Source organism: Genypterus blacodes, unplaced genomic scaffold (genome assembly GCF_046128005.1).
Source record: "Genypterus blacodes isolate CSIRO-AG114 ecotype Tasmania unplaced genomic scaffold, CSIRO-AGI_Gbla_v1 ptg000072l_1, whole genome shotgun sequence".
Taxonomy (NCBI): domain Eukaryota; kingdom Metazoa; phylum Chordata; class Actinopteri; order Ophidiiformes; family Ophidiidae; genus Genypterus; species Genypterus blacodes.
Genome location: NW_027466882.1, coordinates 1,309,837 through 1,327,158, shown reverse-complemented (window position 1 = coordinate 1,327,158; position 17,322 = coordinate 1,309,837). Strand labels below are relative to the sequence as shown.

The window sequence follows — 17,322 nt, the reverse complement described above, 5'->3', positions numbered from 1 at the left end:
TTTTCTTTACTTTTATTGTTTGTGTATTTTATTTTGCCTCCTTATTGCCAGTGAAGGCCAAATCAGCCACCTTCATATTTGCTTGATTCCACATCAGTCCCATGCTGCTCACCTACAGTATCCTCCATTAAACCATTAGGAAGCCAGATTATTGTCCTAATTTCTGTCATGTGACACTATCAGCAACTACTGCTGCTTCCTCAAGCACACACACACACACTCCAGGTAAACTCACCATGGAGCGAGGCGGCTCAGGTTAAGTGGCAGCTCTGACTTTTGCACTTTCCCTCCACTGATAAGAAGCACTTGACAGAGTGCCCTTGAGCAAACACTTGCTGTGAAATGACAGCTTAAACTGGCCATTATCAGATCAGAATAAATTACAGAGCTGCAGGGTGACAGAGAAAACAAACACTCCAACCCTGACAATAGACCGATTCATCTCAGCCATTACAGGGGCCCATAGCAGCATCACAGTGAGAGCAGGGTGATTATTCTAATCTAAAATGATATTACACATGCTGTGCAATACATGTATTAGACTGAATACTTGTTTGGGTTATTTATGATATTGTTACACCTTCAGTCGAGTGCATTTTAATGCATGACCACCAATAGTGACAAACTCTACTAAACACTAAGATAAGGGCTATTACGACAACAGTCGTGCAACAATTGATTAATAAACTGACAGACGATTAATTAACAACTATTTTAAGAATTAGTCATTTTAGTTTACAAGTTAAATTTCCGGATTTAAAAAAAAAGTTGTTTGTCTCTGGTTCAAATCACCATAAATGCAATACTTATTTAATATTTAGTTTTATTGTTATTACTCATGTTGCTGTGATGCCTTCACGTGACGCAACGTAGGGTGTTTTTCTCCCTGTTTGTATGAGGAATATTTCTTTCTACTTTCCCTTAACTTCAATTTTTTTGTAATATTCCCGGGAATGCAGCTTCCCTCTTAGTGACCGATTAGTCTTGTGGACAAACACTGGGAGCAGTCGATCTTTAGCAGCTTGTGCTGGCTGACATGTTCCGATCGCAGTTTGCTAATCTTGCTGAAAAGTCGGCGGGTCATTAATCTAAATGAGTGTCAGTGAGCGCTGGCCGCGGCTCGTCAGGCCGCCCATCCTGTCATGTGAAGCCGGAGAGGAGGTGTGGAAGCGCCGCCTGTGTTTACTCTCTCCGCATTCCTACAGCCGGCAGTGAGGAAGAGCCGCGTCCTGTGTGAACTGAGCTGATCTGAGACTAGACACACACACGCACACACACACACACACACATCAGCTCCCACCGCTCACGAGTTATGAGGCTCACAGCAGGAGGCCGGAGCTGCAGGAGTTTAAGAGTGTTTGGACTTTTGCTGGGAAATGAAGAGGAAATACTTTATCTAAACTCATTCATGCAAAACTGAGAGACACGGTGCACTTATTTAACTTTATCATCAGACAATCAGCAGGAAATTAACTTTAGAGCCTGATGACTGGTTTATGCTTACTCAGCTTTTACCCTATTTATCAGTTGCTGGCTGTGCTTATTAATTATTTTGGTTTTGTATTTCCTAAACACTCACAATAACACCTAACTAACATATGAGCAAAATCCTATTATCATTATTATTTTACACAAACCAATAATGAGACTTATTGGGCTGTTTGGCAGCTGGTTATGGATCATGAACGCAACCTGCTCCGCGTGACTCAAACTCATCAACTAATCACTGTCAAAAGCTTTAGAGGAGACAAACAAAACAAACAGCCACACACACACCCAGAGACACACAGACAGACAGAAGAGGCAGAGGAGAAGTTGGACCTACAGTGAGCGCTCCGGCGGTGCTGCCAGTCTCTGTGAGCCAGTCCGCTGATGCAGGCTTTCAGCGCCTTCTCCTGCAGCATGCAGGAGGACGGACTGGACGTATAGAAATCCAGCATCTGTCCCGGACTCACGGCCAGCACGTCCATACAGTCAAACATAGCGACGGGTTCAACTATAGGCACTGTCCTCTGCGTTATGGATCCAAATCAACTCCATCAAACTCCGAATGCTCCCCCCTCCTCCTCCTCCTCCTCCTTCTCCTCCTCCTCCTCTTCTTCTTCTCCTTCTTCTACTTGTCACAGCAGACCCCGCGCTTCTCCTCCGTCCCGCACCAGGATCATGTGTTATATACGGTAAAATAACTGCTCACGTCTTCATCTTTTAAACGCTCATTTGACATTTTGGGTGCCGTGTCCGCTTCACGGGCCGGCGGAATCCACACCGGCAACCAGTCATCATATCCCGGCGTGCTTTCGCTGATTGTTCCGCTCCGTCCGGATCCCGGGCAGCACAGAGAGCCGTCCGGTGCTTAAAGCCCGCCTGGATCCGCGGATCGCGATGTTCTAATATCAAATAATAACACGGGCGGTGTTTAAAATCACGCGTTCTCTCCCCTGGATGACGAATGGCTTATCCTTCCCCCCGTGCTGCTCATTTCCAACTAGTTTTGCCAAAGAGAATGAAAGATTGAATTGCCTAATATATGCGAGTGAACTTTGTATGAACCCTTCCGAGGCTGCTGACCTTCAAATGACCCAGGCAGGCTGACATCACTGCAGCTCCGCAGCGCGGAACGAGGCGGAGGGAAGAAACGCAGGGGAACATGTTTCTACCCCACAAAAAGAGACATGTTAGAGGTTTATTTCAGAATAAGCAGCGAATAAGTGAGTAGGGCTACAGATCCGACTGCCTGCCGTCCGTAGAAATGTAGCCAACTCAAACTAGATTCAAACTCTAAGCGACTTTACGGTTGGAAGTTTGGGAACACGAATCGTTAAATCGCAACGGTAAACTTATATTAATAACAACAAATAAGATACAAACACGATACAAACCCTATCAAATTTTGGACAATTTTTTGTTGTATTTTTGGTATTTGCCGTATTATGTGTAAATGGAAAAGAAATAAAGTATTCAATTCAATTCAACTTTATCACAACAAACGTTATCTGAAGGCTTTACTTTACACATAAATCCTTCCCTGCATTCCACCACATACTAACCTTTAATTCTGTCTACACTTACAATTATTTGTGTTTATTTTCAGCATTAAAATATGGATCTGAAGCTGCAGTTTTCAGGGAGTGACTCACTTTGATCTCTGAAAACAAATGGTGGCTACCACTACGTTTGTGTTCAGTGTTGGCTTACAGTTAGACATATAGTTTACATATTTATAAGTCACTTTAAGGGTGACTCATATTATGCTTCACTTCCTATTTGTTATATTTCTTGCATAGTATTTCATTCTTAATAAGTCATTTGTATTAAAGAACACTATCATTTTCTACAATTCCAGTTGATACAGTAAAATAGTAATATTGTTGATATTATCACTGAATCAAATGGTTGTGTTTAAGGTTATTAGGGATTAAACCTCAAGGCATTGTAACCTAACCTCTGCAGCCTTATGAAGCATAAAAATAAAGGATCCTAAGCTGAATCCCACTGTCCACTGATTAAAAATCGTATGTGTGTGTGTTTACTTCTGGATAATATCACATATATCTCAGAGGAACCATCTATTTACACTATAGTTGGTTCTAATACCGAATGGACGCTGCTGTGGACAATGTTGCCCTGGGATGAAGTTACAGGTCAAGACCCCTTTTTAGGTATAAATTAGAATCCCTCTTAGTTGGGTGACCTTACATCCACCACTGCATATAACATTATAACGTTTTTTTGTTCAGTTTGAGCAGTCGGTAAATCCAGCAGTGAAACCTGCCTCACACTGCCTGAGGAGCTGTAAACCACATGTAAGATTGACACTGGTATGCGTTTCAAGTGCTTGTGGGTCCAGACGTGACTGTGTCACTGTGGAGGAGACATCATGTCTGCAGAAAACAACTACGGAATGCAGAAGTTCCTCCCTTTTGAATGAGTATCTGGCATCATGCAGCTACAGGAACAATCATTTTCTTTATACATCTGTCTGTATTGTTAGAGAGGGAGGAGCTGCTGTACGTTTAGGGTGGGACAAATACTGTGGGTGTCTTCATTGGTGATGTTAATATCTCTTAAGATAGGTCCACAAGTTTTGAATTTCTACACAGGTTTTCAATGCATACAGTGAAATAAATATTTGTGGAGTTATAATAATATATATTGTTGGGATTGATTATTGGTTATTTTTAAGTCAAGTGAGTCATTTGAAATAAGACAGACACTTTGTTTGGACCAGTTTACTAGAACAGTCATTGAAAGTTGGATTCTTTGGACCAATCAGAATCAAGAACACATGTAATGAATTTTCTAACTTACTTGACTCAGACCTGAACTGAACCTGAATCTGTGTGTGGGCAGGTAGTACATTATGAAGTTGTTGTGGACTTGAAATTAAAGACGCAAGCAAAAACGTGTATAATTCAGTCTATTATCAGTCTTACTTGCGGTGCAGCTTTTTGTTCTGTTCTGGAAATGCCACCCTCATTTGTGCTATGAGGTATAAGGTTATCTATGCAATAATTCACAATTGAGCATCAGGGCTGTTAATATGAATGAAGCTTTAATCCATTATCACAAATAAAGAGGATTCCTTGTTCAATAATAAATGAAACGCATCCGATAAAAGTTGTAGAATATAGAGCAGTGAACACTCAGAGGTTATACATGAGAGCCCACTGGGCCTGATTACACATTCTTAACATTCTGCCAATAGACAGTTTCTCTAGTGTCATAAGACATGACACTACTACACAGATCACTGCATAATCCGTAGTTGCCATGACATTTATCTATTGCCCCCCCACGCCCCCACACACAAACACAACTTGGCAACTCAAACGTTGTCCTTATTAGAGGGCTATTACTGATGTGTAAAGCCTTCATCAGTGATTTAGTAACCATTAATTAAGTCTTTAATCAGCATTTCTGAAGTATGCTTTGTTAGACAGCTGTACTAAATTCTTTTATAAATAGCATCAAGTGAATGGAAGTAGTTAAGAGCGTGTGTCATGAAAAGCACACACACATATTCACACACACACACACACACTTTGTGCTTGTGTTTGATGAGTAAAAGAAAGCAGTTTGAGGGGGAGAGGCTGCCTGGAGAACAGACTAATCCCCATGGAGCTCATGAATATTGCAAAAAGCCTACAGCAGAGCTGAAACAGGAACCCCTGAACCCCCCCATACACACCACCTGACCCCCTGCAGTTCATCCAGTGTAACAGTAACCCCGGACACACACACACACACACATACACATAACCAAGCCAGTTTAGGTAATGAATACACCTGAAAATCCACCTGTAATTAGAAGGTGATAATGAACCCATCCATCAAGATAAGCCGCTTTTTGGCATCAGTGGTCTGCAGCTCATGTCTGCTGCTGCCAAAACTCACCAGGCTGTGACAATACGCAGCGTTGCTGATCTTTTAATAAGGCCGGGCAAAGCCTGACAGCTTCTAGAAAAGGGACGTCTGCAGCAGCTGCTGCTATTTTCACTCTGTATTTATCTGAGAGCATCAACATAAACAGTAAGTGAACACTTCTGCAGTTTCAGGAACACTTTTAATGCCTGTTTCTTATTCCATAAGAAACCCTTTCATCGCATATTCATGAGGAGAGCTGAAATTGGTGCATCAGTGGGTCAAACCACGTTCAAACTATATTTAGTTACACTTGCACTTAGTCCACTGGTAATTTAATTGAAGCTGCGTGGCAGAGGCAAATATATTTTCCACTCAGGTTGTGTATTGTGCCAAACTGTGGCTTGGAATCATGCCTGTGTATAGAACATGATACACTGAGATAATAAAGATGAGGATTAATTTTGAATACTTCCTTACAATAACATCTTCATATTGAAAAAGCATATTTATGGATTTAAATGCTTTACCATTTTATGCTTCCTCACGTTTATGACGGTATTTATGACTTGAAAAGGATATATTCAGTTTATAATAGACTCTGTAATATGACATGTAAGCATACAGAGGGAGCAGTGCATAATTTTGCCTATTTATATTGAAACATCTTGAAAGAAAATGTGTTTACTGTCATGCACGACTCCAGCAAAACCTGACCTTGGAAAAATAAAACTGCAAATAATCCTGTCAAGTCAAATACATGAGACAGAAAGAAAAAGAAAGAAATGTGTTTTCATAAAGTACAGCGTTATTCTGTCTGGTTCCTCTAAAGGCGATGCTGTGGTGAGCAGGAACAATGCAGAGAAACTTAAAAGTGGAACACAAACACTGTATTCAGATAATCACTAAACAAACAAGCCCGAAAAAGGCTAAAAATGATTTAGCTTTGCTTCTCTTTACTTTTGCATTCCTACATATCCTCCCTTTAACTTGCACACACTCAAGCCTGCTTCCTCACAAATGCTTGCAAAGGACAAGCCAAATGTGGACAACAACAAGTCGGGACAAGTCCTTTTCCCACCAGGAGAAGGATTACATGACAGAGACAACAGTCGGAAAAGGAAAGAGGAGAAGATCAAAGAAAGCAGAAAGCAAAACTTTAATCAGTGGGTGTGTAAATTGTTGGGTAAATTGCTGTAACCAACATCATGCTGCGTTCACATCATATTGTCCAGACACTAAATATGAACGGTGCAGGAAAAGCAAGGAACATATTAATTACAGCTAAGATATACGAGAACTTTTTCCGTGGTTCCAACAGATGTGGACACAAAGGACACAAAAGCGGGTAGTATCAAAACATCATTACTTAATATAGGGCTTGGAAACTAGGGAAGAAAACACTAAAGGAAATAGGCTGTAATGCTTCATACAAGCAACAAAGACTAAGTGGCACAGAGGGAGGAACACACAGGGAACGAGAGATGATGACAAAGGATGCGTCGTGGAAAGCTGGAACTCTTGATCTGATTGCTAATCTGATATTGACAGGTTGTGTCAAACACACACACAAACTCATTTACACACGTGGGCAATTTATGGTTTCCAGTTCACCTAACCTGCATGGAGACAGTTTCGCCGTTATGGAATCCTAGTGTTGCGAAGACTGATAGAGCTCGTGGAGGAAACGTTAAGTGTCTCAGTGTTTAATGAAGCCAGAGAGCTTCTAGAGACGACTGACGAAATTGAAATCCCTCCTGGCTTTGTGGACACGGAAATAATTTGGCATTCATTTCTTCCAATGTTTGGTTTCACACAGGAAAAAAAATACAAAGTGAACCAAAATATAACAATCAAAACAGGATGAAGACTACTAAACAACAGTGGCAAATGTTGGCGATGCTGCCCTTTGGCATCAATAATTACAGCCCAGACTTTCATCTTATTCCTCCAGCTTCATGATGAATAGCACAAGCAACATCACAACGTCCCTGTGAAGAAGCTACTTTAAAGAAGAAATACAACAAAACAACAACAATTTAGTGTCACAAACTCAAGTTGTTGCTCATTAAAACCTTTCACTTAACAGGAAACTGAGGAAAACTTGTGTATACTGGGACTGATTAGTGTTTTAGTGCTGCTCTGTTTGTCATGATTCTGTCTGTGGATGCGTCTTCTCATTTACTCAGTTTGCATTGGCAGTTTTGTACATATAGTCCGTATAGTCCATATAAAACTAATATATGTATAGCAGCATATGTTGGAGCTTAGTCGAGCTAAAATATAAAGAACTGCCTGTTGACCAATCTGTCTGATGATGCTGGATTTAGTAGTTTATGGTTACGAACGACCCCACTTACATTTGGCCATCAAGGAAGGCCATTAAAGCAACGAGGTCGAAGACAAAGGCAGAGAGAAAAAATGGAAAGTGTGCTCTGTTTGACAGCAGATATCTTTGGAGGTCCCTGGTCACTGATTCAGCAGCTGACATCATACTCATTGCCAGCAGTTTAATATGACGTTATGTTACCTGCACATGTCCTGAACATGGTGTTTAAAATGGAAATGGAAGTCCAGCAAGAGAACAAGCCCCCACAGAGATAGAGATGCTGGAACAAAAGCACAACACGCAGGAACAGCATCTTTGAAATGCAGCGGCTACACCTATAGCCACACTTCCCATAGAATACATTCCACTGTCTGATCAGGAATATGAAACCAATGCACAGTGCTTTCAAGTGGCCACAGCTGAACCATCCATGGAACAGAGAGTGTTTGCATTCAAAGTTATTCCACTTCATTATTCCACTGAATCAATCAATCAACTGAATCACTGAGCGGGACGACTGACAGCAGAATGTGCTAAAGTAAGCAGACACTTCAGATTCAGAGCAGACCGGCCGCATCCCAAACCCCAGCACTGGCACAATCTGCCACAACAGAAGTTGAAGACGCATCATCAACCTGCAAAGTCATGTATTTCTGTGTGGTTAAAGGCTGCTATGAATGTATTATCCAGTCCAAGATAGCCTAAATCTGCTCCAGAGTACATTTTATATTCAGCATCGTCTCCAATAGAGACATCAGAACATTCGCTGAGTGACGAGTCAAAGCACCAAACAATGTGCAACCATTTTTACACTCCAGTGAATGTTATTTTTTAATAATAAAAAACTGTAGTGTAGTACAATTTTAAACAGAGTGCAGTGACTTATAGAATCAGAACTACTATCTAAATGTTCACACCCGTGCACGCCTGTATGTCTATTAAAAGCTACTTAAGATATGAATCATTTATCTAATTGTGCGTAAATGTGCCAGGCAAAAATGCAACCCACTGATAAATAGTAATAAAGTTCATTTTTATCAAAACAATACACCAATTTTGGATATTCTTTTGTGACTGTTTGACTGTGTGAACCAGTCTTTGATACGACGGTTCAGATGAGCCCTCACTCACCCCTCACCTGAGTTGGTTGTTTTCAGGTGGAGCAAACTTGGCAAGCACTATTTTCTTTGAGCTAAAATTAGTGCATGGCAAGAGGAACAGGCATTATACCCAAGAATGTAAACAAAACCACAGGCCAATGCCCGTACCGGTTTCTTTATCGCGGGCGGGCCAGGATAGGGTTGTGTGACTTTGGGTTGGGTGGGTCTTTGGGTGGAATATCTCCCCTTTTTGCTTTCTCCTCCCTCCCTCCCTGTGTTAATTAATTAATACTGTATGCATCTCTGCAGTGCTGCAACAGTTACAATGACTCGAATGTGGCAATTACAATTATACAATTTGAGGCTTCTTTCTTTTCAGATCTTGTCAATATTTTTTGTTAGATTACCCACTTGATCTAAAAAGTAATAAATAACAATATAACAATAATGATAAAACATGCTTAAATTTACTACACAAATTATTACACTGGCATTAAAATGAGAATACAATTCATTATGACTGTAATGTGGCTTGTAAGTCTGACTTGCGACTGTGCGTGTGTGTGCGTGTGTGCGTGAGAGAGCGTGAGTGAGCGTGTTTGCTTTGCTACAGCAGTGGAAACCTTTTCCAGCCCTGCCATTCACCAGCTCCCTGTGACCCCATGGTTTCTGTGAATCCCCTTCCTTCTCACTCAACAAAGGGACTGGAAGACAATAAAACAATTCAACAATACTAAAAACACATATATTCAATGACTTCTGTTAACACTCTGAGCAGGCAGTGCTGCAATTTCCTCAAAACAATTGTATCATTTTGAAATGGTGGAAAGCAAGCTTAAGCAAAAACAGTTTATACACTATGGGCCCAATTCAGAGTTGAGATACATGAGAGTAGGTGGGATTTGATACCAAAATTCTGTTTTTCCGTACTCAGACTTCACCTCTCAGGTGAGTTATGCAACAGTGTGCAGTCAGAGTTTCCCCTGAAAGACGAGTGTCTGCAGCTGTCTGGAATTCAGACTCAACTTGAGTCTTGTTTCACTTCCTCTATCCTTGTTGTCAGACATTTTAGAGATTTCGTTGTGAACTATAGCCATGAACTATTCCTGCCTATCACTATGGTACCAGAACAAGTTAACCCATTACTTGCTCAAGGAGAAGTTGCCGTAAACATTCTGAATTTCCTTTGTGTTACAATACATGAAAAATGTCTCTACGTGGACATGAGGACATAAGTCACCGAAACGTGTTGGTAGTGTGTGTTGTGCCCAAACTATTAGGTTATGGGACTCCTGCTGTTACATTATCGTTTGTGCAGGTGTGAAGCCCAAAGTTTACTGGTATGGAATTTTATGTCACCAAGCTAAAGTTGTGTTTCCCACTGCACAAAAACACTGTTTAACACAGTTCAGTGTAATGAAAAATGTGAGCCCAAGTAAAGTAAAAGTACATTTATTAGTATGGTTTAGCAGTCCCCAACACCATCTAAGAGTCTGGTTTAGTTCCAGAATGTCAGTACATGGAAAAGAACACAAGAATATATTATCTTCTGACCTGGGAATCTCAACTTTCTTTTTCATATGCCATCAGTCTTTTGCAGGAAAGTTCAAATCCCTCATGCTCAGCAGGCTACAGCAACAAATAGTTATCCGCTTACATTTCCTGCTTGTCTGCATTCCCACTTTTCTAATGTAATATCATATTTCTGCAATGACTGCTAGTTAGTCCCTGCATTCCTAAAGAACCAGCTGAGTTCACATATCACCAAATTGTCAGCTGGACTATTTACAACTAATATAATAATAACTGAGTGCGGAGGGGGAGATTAAGTTATACAGCTTGAACGCTTAAGCACCAAATGGATAAGGGTGAAAATAAATGTAAGTATTACTACCCCAACCTTCATTGCTTCATATTGTTCTCCTCCGCCCCCCATTCAACTTTTTAATGCCTCTTTGGTGTAGATATTAGAAACATTTGAGCAACATGTGTAGCAAATTATTTATCAAAATGATCAAAGTGCTAATAAAAAAATCTGTTAATATTGAAACATCGTCTTCCCGCTGAACAATGAATCAAACGCATCCTTCCACAAATGTCGCTTTAGGGAGTAAATATTCTTTAACAGTATTCAGAATAGCACAGATATTTATTTCATACAAATAGTTAAAAAATAATTTGTTTTCAGGTAGAAGAAAGAAAAAAAAAACGCCTGGATTCATCAGGTTACATCACCATCTCTGTGTCTCTCCTCTGCTCCACTCTGCTGTGATGGATCTAAATATCTGCAGGTCCAGGTTAGCAGGGCTGAGGCATTTAGCTGAATGGTTCTCTCCCCCCCACCCCCGTTTTCTGCATTGCTGTTAAATGCATCCAGGCACAGAATCTTTTAATTGTACTTTCACCCCTGGATAAAACCCCTGTGATGGCCTAAGGTTCAGTGACTTTGCACAGTGTATCAAGCTGGAAACCAAACTAAATTGCAATACAATTAAAAATAAATGAATAAAATAAAGGCTTCTGAAGTCCTTTAATGCAAAGAGAGGAAAGGGAAATAACACAAATCTAAATAGGAAAGATTAATTATACAACACATTTGCATCAATAATTATATATTCAGCTTTAAGCTGCTTTGGAGGAAAGCTGACCAATCATCAACAAGAACACACCTCAGTTGCCACTTGAACAATGGAATCAGATCTCTCTACCTGTAAACCAAACACACAAGAAACAGATACATAATAAGTTCACTCAGAGTTCATATCTCTACCAACGTCCAACAGTCATATGCAAGACCTTGAAATCAAATGTGTAAACAATGTATCATGCAAATTCATTGTATAGTTGTATAACAGCCATCATCTTCTTCTGGATCTATCCATAAGTGTTATGTGTTATACTGTATGTCCAAACTGGATCCAGATCTGATAAATCACTTTTGGGTATCAATAATTATAGTCATAGTCATTTGTTTTATTATAACATAATTTATTCCATCACTACTTTCAATTTCTTTCATTGTTTTGTTTTTATTTTCTTGCAATGGTACTTTGGAATGGTCCAACGTTTAGCCACACTTTACATCAAACATGTTACCAGTAGAGACCTTTCAGAATATCCTGAAAGTTTAGTTTGCAGATCCCTGTTTATAACATTTGCAACTTTAGTAAAGAACAGCCACATATTATGGATAAAACATTCTTTACAGCTCCATGGATCAACAGATGTCATGTACAACCTCTACACTCCTCAACTGCACAGTTAGAGATTCAAGTTGACGTTATGAGTACGAGCCTCCCATGGTCCTGACAGGGTATTTCAAGTCAAGTGCACATTACTGTCTGCTCTATACAAGACAATAGCTAATAAACATTGACTGTGTGGGTTGATCGTGATTGGTTAAAGACGTGTAGCATTGGCCAAAGGTACAGGAGGGAGAGCCATTACAAACTAGAAAGCAATAAAGTGAGCTCATTTACTCCTAACAGCCTAAGTACCTTCGGCAATGGGTCCCCCGCTAGAAATTTGGGTCGATGGAGAAGCAGTAATTACACTTCTGTCTAAGTGTCTTAATGCGACTGCCTCCATTGTTTACTTTTCTGTCTCATGCAAATCACTGGCTGACAGATCATTTTCATTTCCAATCAGCTACACAATGAGGGTGTGTAACTACATGCATGTGCCTGAATGTGAGGGGGGGAGGTGTGCGAGTGTATTTTCCCCACATTACACCAAATGTGATGCAATGTTAGCACCCTCTTACTGTTCGTCAACAAGTTTCTTTGATTCTTTCAAAGTCGTAATCTGAATGAGAATATATGTGATTTTATTTGAGTGTTTTTTGGTAATAAGTGATTATTATTTTGATGTTATAGGATCACATTTTCCAAAGATATTAAATAGCATCAACAAAAGGTACTGGGATACATACATGCAGCCGAAAAGCTCAACATTTATTTAATGATAGATTTCGCTTTTCCACGGTGGAGAGGTGTGGAGAGTTGAGGATCTGTTTTGTTGGTTTTAATTTGAATGTTGTAAGCGTAGCCTACAGAATTTGCCATAATGGCACCAGTTGATGTTTGGGTGAGACACCAGACACAGGCCAAAGAGTATATGTAGCCTGACAGACATCAGAGTCTATTTTCTCCCCATTATTTCCATTCTACCATTCCCAAAACCCATGTCCCTAATAATACTGCTCCCCCAATCTTTGCGTCGCTCTCAATATGGAATTAATCTCTTTTTACTTTATTTTATATTGCAAATTTTAGCAAAATGTGGTCAAGAGATGTGATAAGAACAACATCTCATTACAGCAGTCAATGGCGATGTTTCCTAAGATAATACAGAAGCAGATTCTATCTTCAAATGTCAAGATTGCTATCATTATGAGGTCCATTTATGTCCATGAATTTTCCAAAACATTGAGCATTAACCTCACGCAACCATTTCTGGTTCTAGATCAATCAATAGATCGATAGATTGCGCCATAGTTGGTTCGGGACTAGTGTGGATTGTATTCACACCGCAAATAAACTGATGAAGACCTCCTTCTCATCATTTAAGGCTGTGTGTGAAATGTGAAAGCTTTCATAAACTTGCTGACGATAACAATATAAAAAATCCCATTTATTTCTATGAAAATGTCATTCTTGCATTAAGCCTCTCCAGCAAATGAGCATTAATGTAGGACACAACCAAAGGAACAACTCTGTGATTACACTGGTTATTAAACAACAAATCAACTCTCTCCTCGGCTCTCCCCACGAAACCATCACCTCAGCCCTCACCTTCTTAACCTGCCTGTAAGCTTCCCAGTCACAGCCATAATGAAGAGTTTTAGAGCAAAAAGCAGTGTGTTTGCAGGGAGGTGAGTTGCCCATCAGTCAGGCAGGCTTCTCAGTAGCTCGGGGAGGGATTATGGGGCGTTCAGGCTGCTTCACATGGTGAGCCTCAGCCTGTCTGATCAGAGAGGCACTCGGCTATCTCTGCACCTCACCCCCAGGGCCAGTGATTTCACATGGATTAGCACACAAAGTCACCTAATCTCTCCCTCTGCTCTCATTCTATTGATGCCATTTCAAACATGAACAAACACACACACACACACACACGCACACACACAGGCGTGGACAGATATTACAAGACAACAAACACACCAGGCACTTTTGTACAGTGTCACATTGTATTTGACATTTGTCAGGTGCATTACACACGCACAATAACTAAATACTGTCAGCATGTTGCTAATAACATGATAAATTAATAATTTAATTAAATTTTAAAACAAAATTAATATCGCAAGATGTGAGACCATCCATAACGACTTAAAATGTAATGGTTTGAATCAGGTTATATTATCCCTTTTTGACCATAGTTGAACTTGTAAAACACTTAATTTTCCCTTAACTAACTAACTAATTTCAATTAAATGAATGAAAATAAAATTCTCTGGGTTTCTCTGGTGGGAAACTTAGAGATTGAAAAGTGTTAACCATTAAGGTCCTCTGCAAAGTATGCGATCAAAACAGGTACACCTTGTTTCTAATAATATGTTGAAAGTTTGCCATGTTGTGTAACACCAGTCTTTGTTTTCTGGGTGTATCACATGACAACTACTGACAAGTTTTATGATGCTGAACAAAAACTGAGCCTCATAGCCTCTTTCCAGCATGGCCCACTGCCCAGAAACTGCTTGGTGTAACTGCATAAAACAGTACAGCCACGAGAGTGTAGCATATCAGTGTTCAACTTTTTGACATCTACTTTTCTGTGTTGCTGTCAGCAGCAGCAGAAATTTTGAACGGCTGCAACAAATGGCTGCAACTTTATGAGGAAAGGTTTGATTTATACAAACATTTGCATGGAAGCTGAAATACTGAAAGAGAACCTTATGTGGTAAAATTCTATAAATTCCTGGAAGGGTTACAGGACAAAATCCATGGATTATTATAACCTTTTTATGCAAGTTTGGCATGTTCATGTAAAAGTTATTGCTGCTTGTAAATATTGTCTCTGTTACTGGATGACAGAATGAGGTTTGTATAATAAGATTTATGCAAATGGCAGTGACAATGACCTCACAGAATGACATTCATCAATTTGTACAGCCTAAATAAGCATGGCTCCCTTGTAGTTTCACTTATGCTCTGCAGCTCTGTCAGCAGACTAAATACTGGACATATAATTACCTTTTATAGATGGCTTTGTATTATTTTTTTCTTACCAGTGGAGGCGGTTTGTGTTTAAACTCTGAAATATTCAAAGAGTCGTGCATGTATTATGTTAAGAACACATGAAGAGTTGACTACTGACAGTGGGAAAGCTGTAATTGCTTAATTTGTGAAGAGCTTGTCTACTTTTTTCCAATCCCCTCTTTGAAAACAGTAAATAACTTTTGCCCCCATTAAGTGTTGGGAATACTTCAGGCTTGTACCAAATGGCAGAACACAGACGCCTAATTCAATTACAAAGCCCTAGGGCGGCACAGCATGGCTAACTACATCATGGTTAAGCATCTTGATTTTGTCAGAATTATAGAAAATGACAAGTGAACTCAACCTGAACCAGAGAGTCCGGGTGGAATCCTTGTATTGGCATTTCTTAATCAGAGCAGGATGGTGCCAGAAAATCAATACTTTTTCAGGCAAGCTCTTTTTCTTGGTTTTTCCCCCTCCTTTTTCGTTGTAGAAAGGCCTCCCAGACCTTACAGTACGAAAACACTGACTAGCACAGACTCAGCATGGTACTACAGTATAATACAAAATAATCATATCCCTCTTTCCCACCTTATTAATTAATGATCAGCGTACTGTACATGAATGAGATTTCATGGAGAGAATCTGAGCAAATGAATCATTTACAAGCTTGGGTTTTTTATAGTAAAATACCACACAGGCCTTTTAAAGAGAAGTCTTATCAAATCAAAAAGGTATCATATCAGTAGATGAAGAGGATGGCTCATCTTTTGATGTACAGTAAATCTAAAGCAAATGTGCCCCCCAGAGAGTGTTGTGGGAGGTAATATTCCTTAATACTCAAGCTACAGTTACAGACATAAACATGTTGTTCTTGTAAGCGTGGATGTTGTCTGTGCAAGGAATATAATTCAGCCTCAGCAAGGTACTATGTGCCTTTCATCTCTATGGGAGTGTGTGAATTTCCTCAGCAAATTTCACCTTTTGATCTGATGTTGTTGCCAGAAAATAGCTATAAGCTAGTTATTGTCATAAAAGTCCTACATATATCTACAGCAAATGTAAAATAAATAAAAATGAAATGTGTTGTTGCGTTAGACAAGCGTGGCACACAAGTGGTTAACCGAAAAAGTCTATGTCCTGGAAAAGTGTTTCCATTCCAATTTTGCAGAAATGGTCAATTGGAGATTTGGCAGTGTTTCTAATGTTTCTAGTGTTTTTAAGTGATGTCATATGAATAAGGCTTGCTCAGGTTCATTAAATGATATTGAGAACAGAGGTCAACATGAAACAGCTTTCTATTACATCCTCAATTTATTTTTTGGCTAAATGCTTTGGCTATGAGAAAACTAAGCATTGGCAGGGTTAACTGTGACATTATGTCCTACTTCAACCATTCGGCCAAAAATGAATCACATTGATGTTACATGAACTGTACTGTAGGTTATCGTCCCAATAGTTCCTCTGATCAATGTTTCTTCTTCTGTTTGACACCAGCGCCTCTGCTGCTGTTTCCATTCCTCCATTACCTTACATTTCAATTCCCAGCTGATTGAAAATGCATGTCATTGGAAACCCAACTAGTAATTGTATTTCCTTCCAATAAGGATAAATGGACCAAAGAGGTGCAGTAGATATTGTATACAGTATAGAGAGACCTTCTTTAAAACATGTTACAGCCAGCATTCTTATTAGTTAGCTTTTTTTCCAGTTAATTTCATATCAAATATTTCCTCAGCCTAAACCTGTGTTTCAACTTTGTTTTGCACACTACTTCCTCTGTATTTGCCCTCTGTGGCACTCGGTTTCCTGTCCTCGGTACAAACATCAGGCTGAGGGGAGAAAATCAACTGTGGACAGGAAAAAAGTGGATGGACAGGAAATATTTGGAGGGACTTCTTTCAGTGCAAACAAACTTACTTTTCATCAGATGCATACATGTCCCATTCACATTTCCTTGATTGCGTCCATGCAGCACAACCAAGGTGCTGACAGGGGTTGATTACGCCAATAAGTCCTGCGGCCCTAGAGCAGGGGTCAACCAGAGGACAGGAATGCAGGGCCATCCTGAGGGCTAACATTGACCTGGAGTAGAGCCCTGCCCAAAAGATGACAACCATAATTTACATGGGTCCACCTGGAGCATTTTTAGCTGCACATGTGTCTTAAAACCACCCGTTGAGAGACATATTTGAAATAATTGACTTAGATTTGAATCCAGGCGGATTTACAATGGTTCACATACATCACGTCCGACTGAGTTGACCACGTTCCAGTACAACAAGTTGGAATACCCAGACGGATGCCTCCATAAAAGCCTTTGTTTTGAGGT

General features: G+C 39.9%; 1 protein-coding gene across 1 annotated transcript in view; it reads right to left on the bottom strand.

Moving 5' to 3' along the window:
* The window catches only part of LOC143005826 (retinoic acid receptor beta-like), a 53,498-nt gene extending 51,025 nt beyond the window's left edge, over nt 1–2,473 (bottom strand). The window contains exon 1 of the mRNA XM_076157224.1: nt 1,826–2,473. Coding sequence (XP_076013339.1) covers nt 1,826–1,982 — 157 coding nt within the window. The 5' untranslated portion in view covers nt 1,983–2,473. The remainder of the gene's footprint in view (nt 1–1,825) is intronic.
* Nucleotides 2,474–17,322: the final 14,849 nt, after the last annotated feature.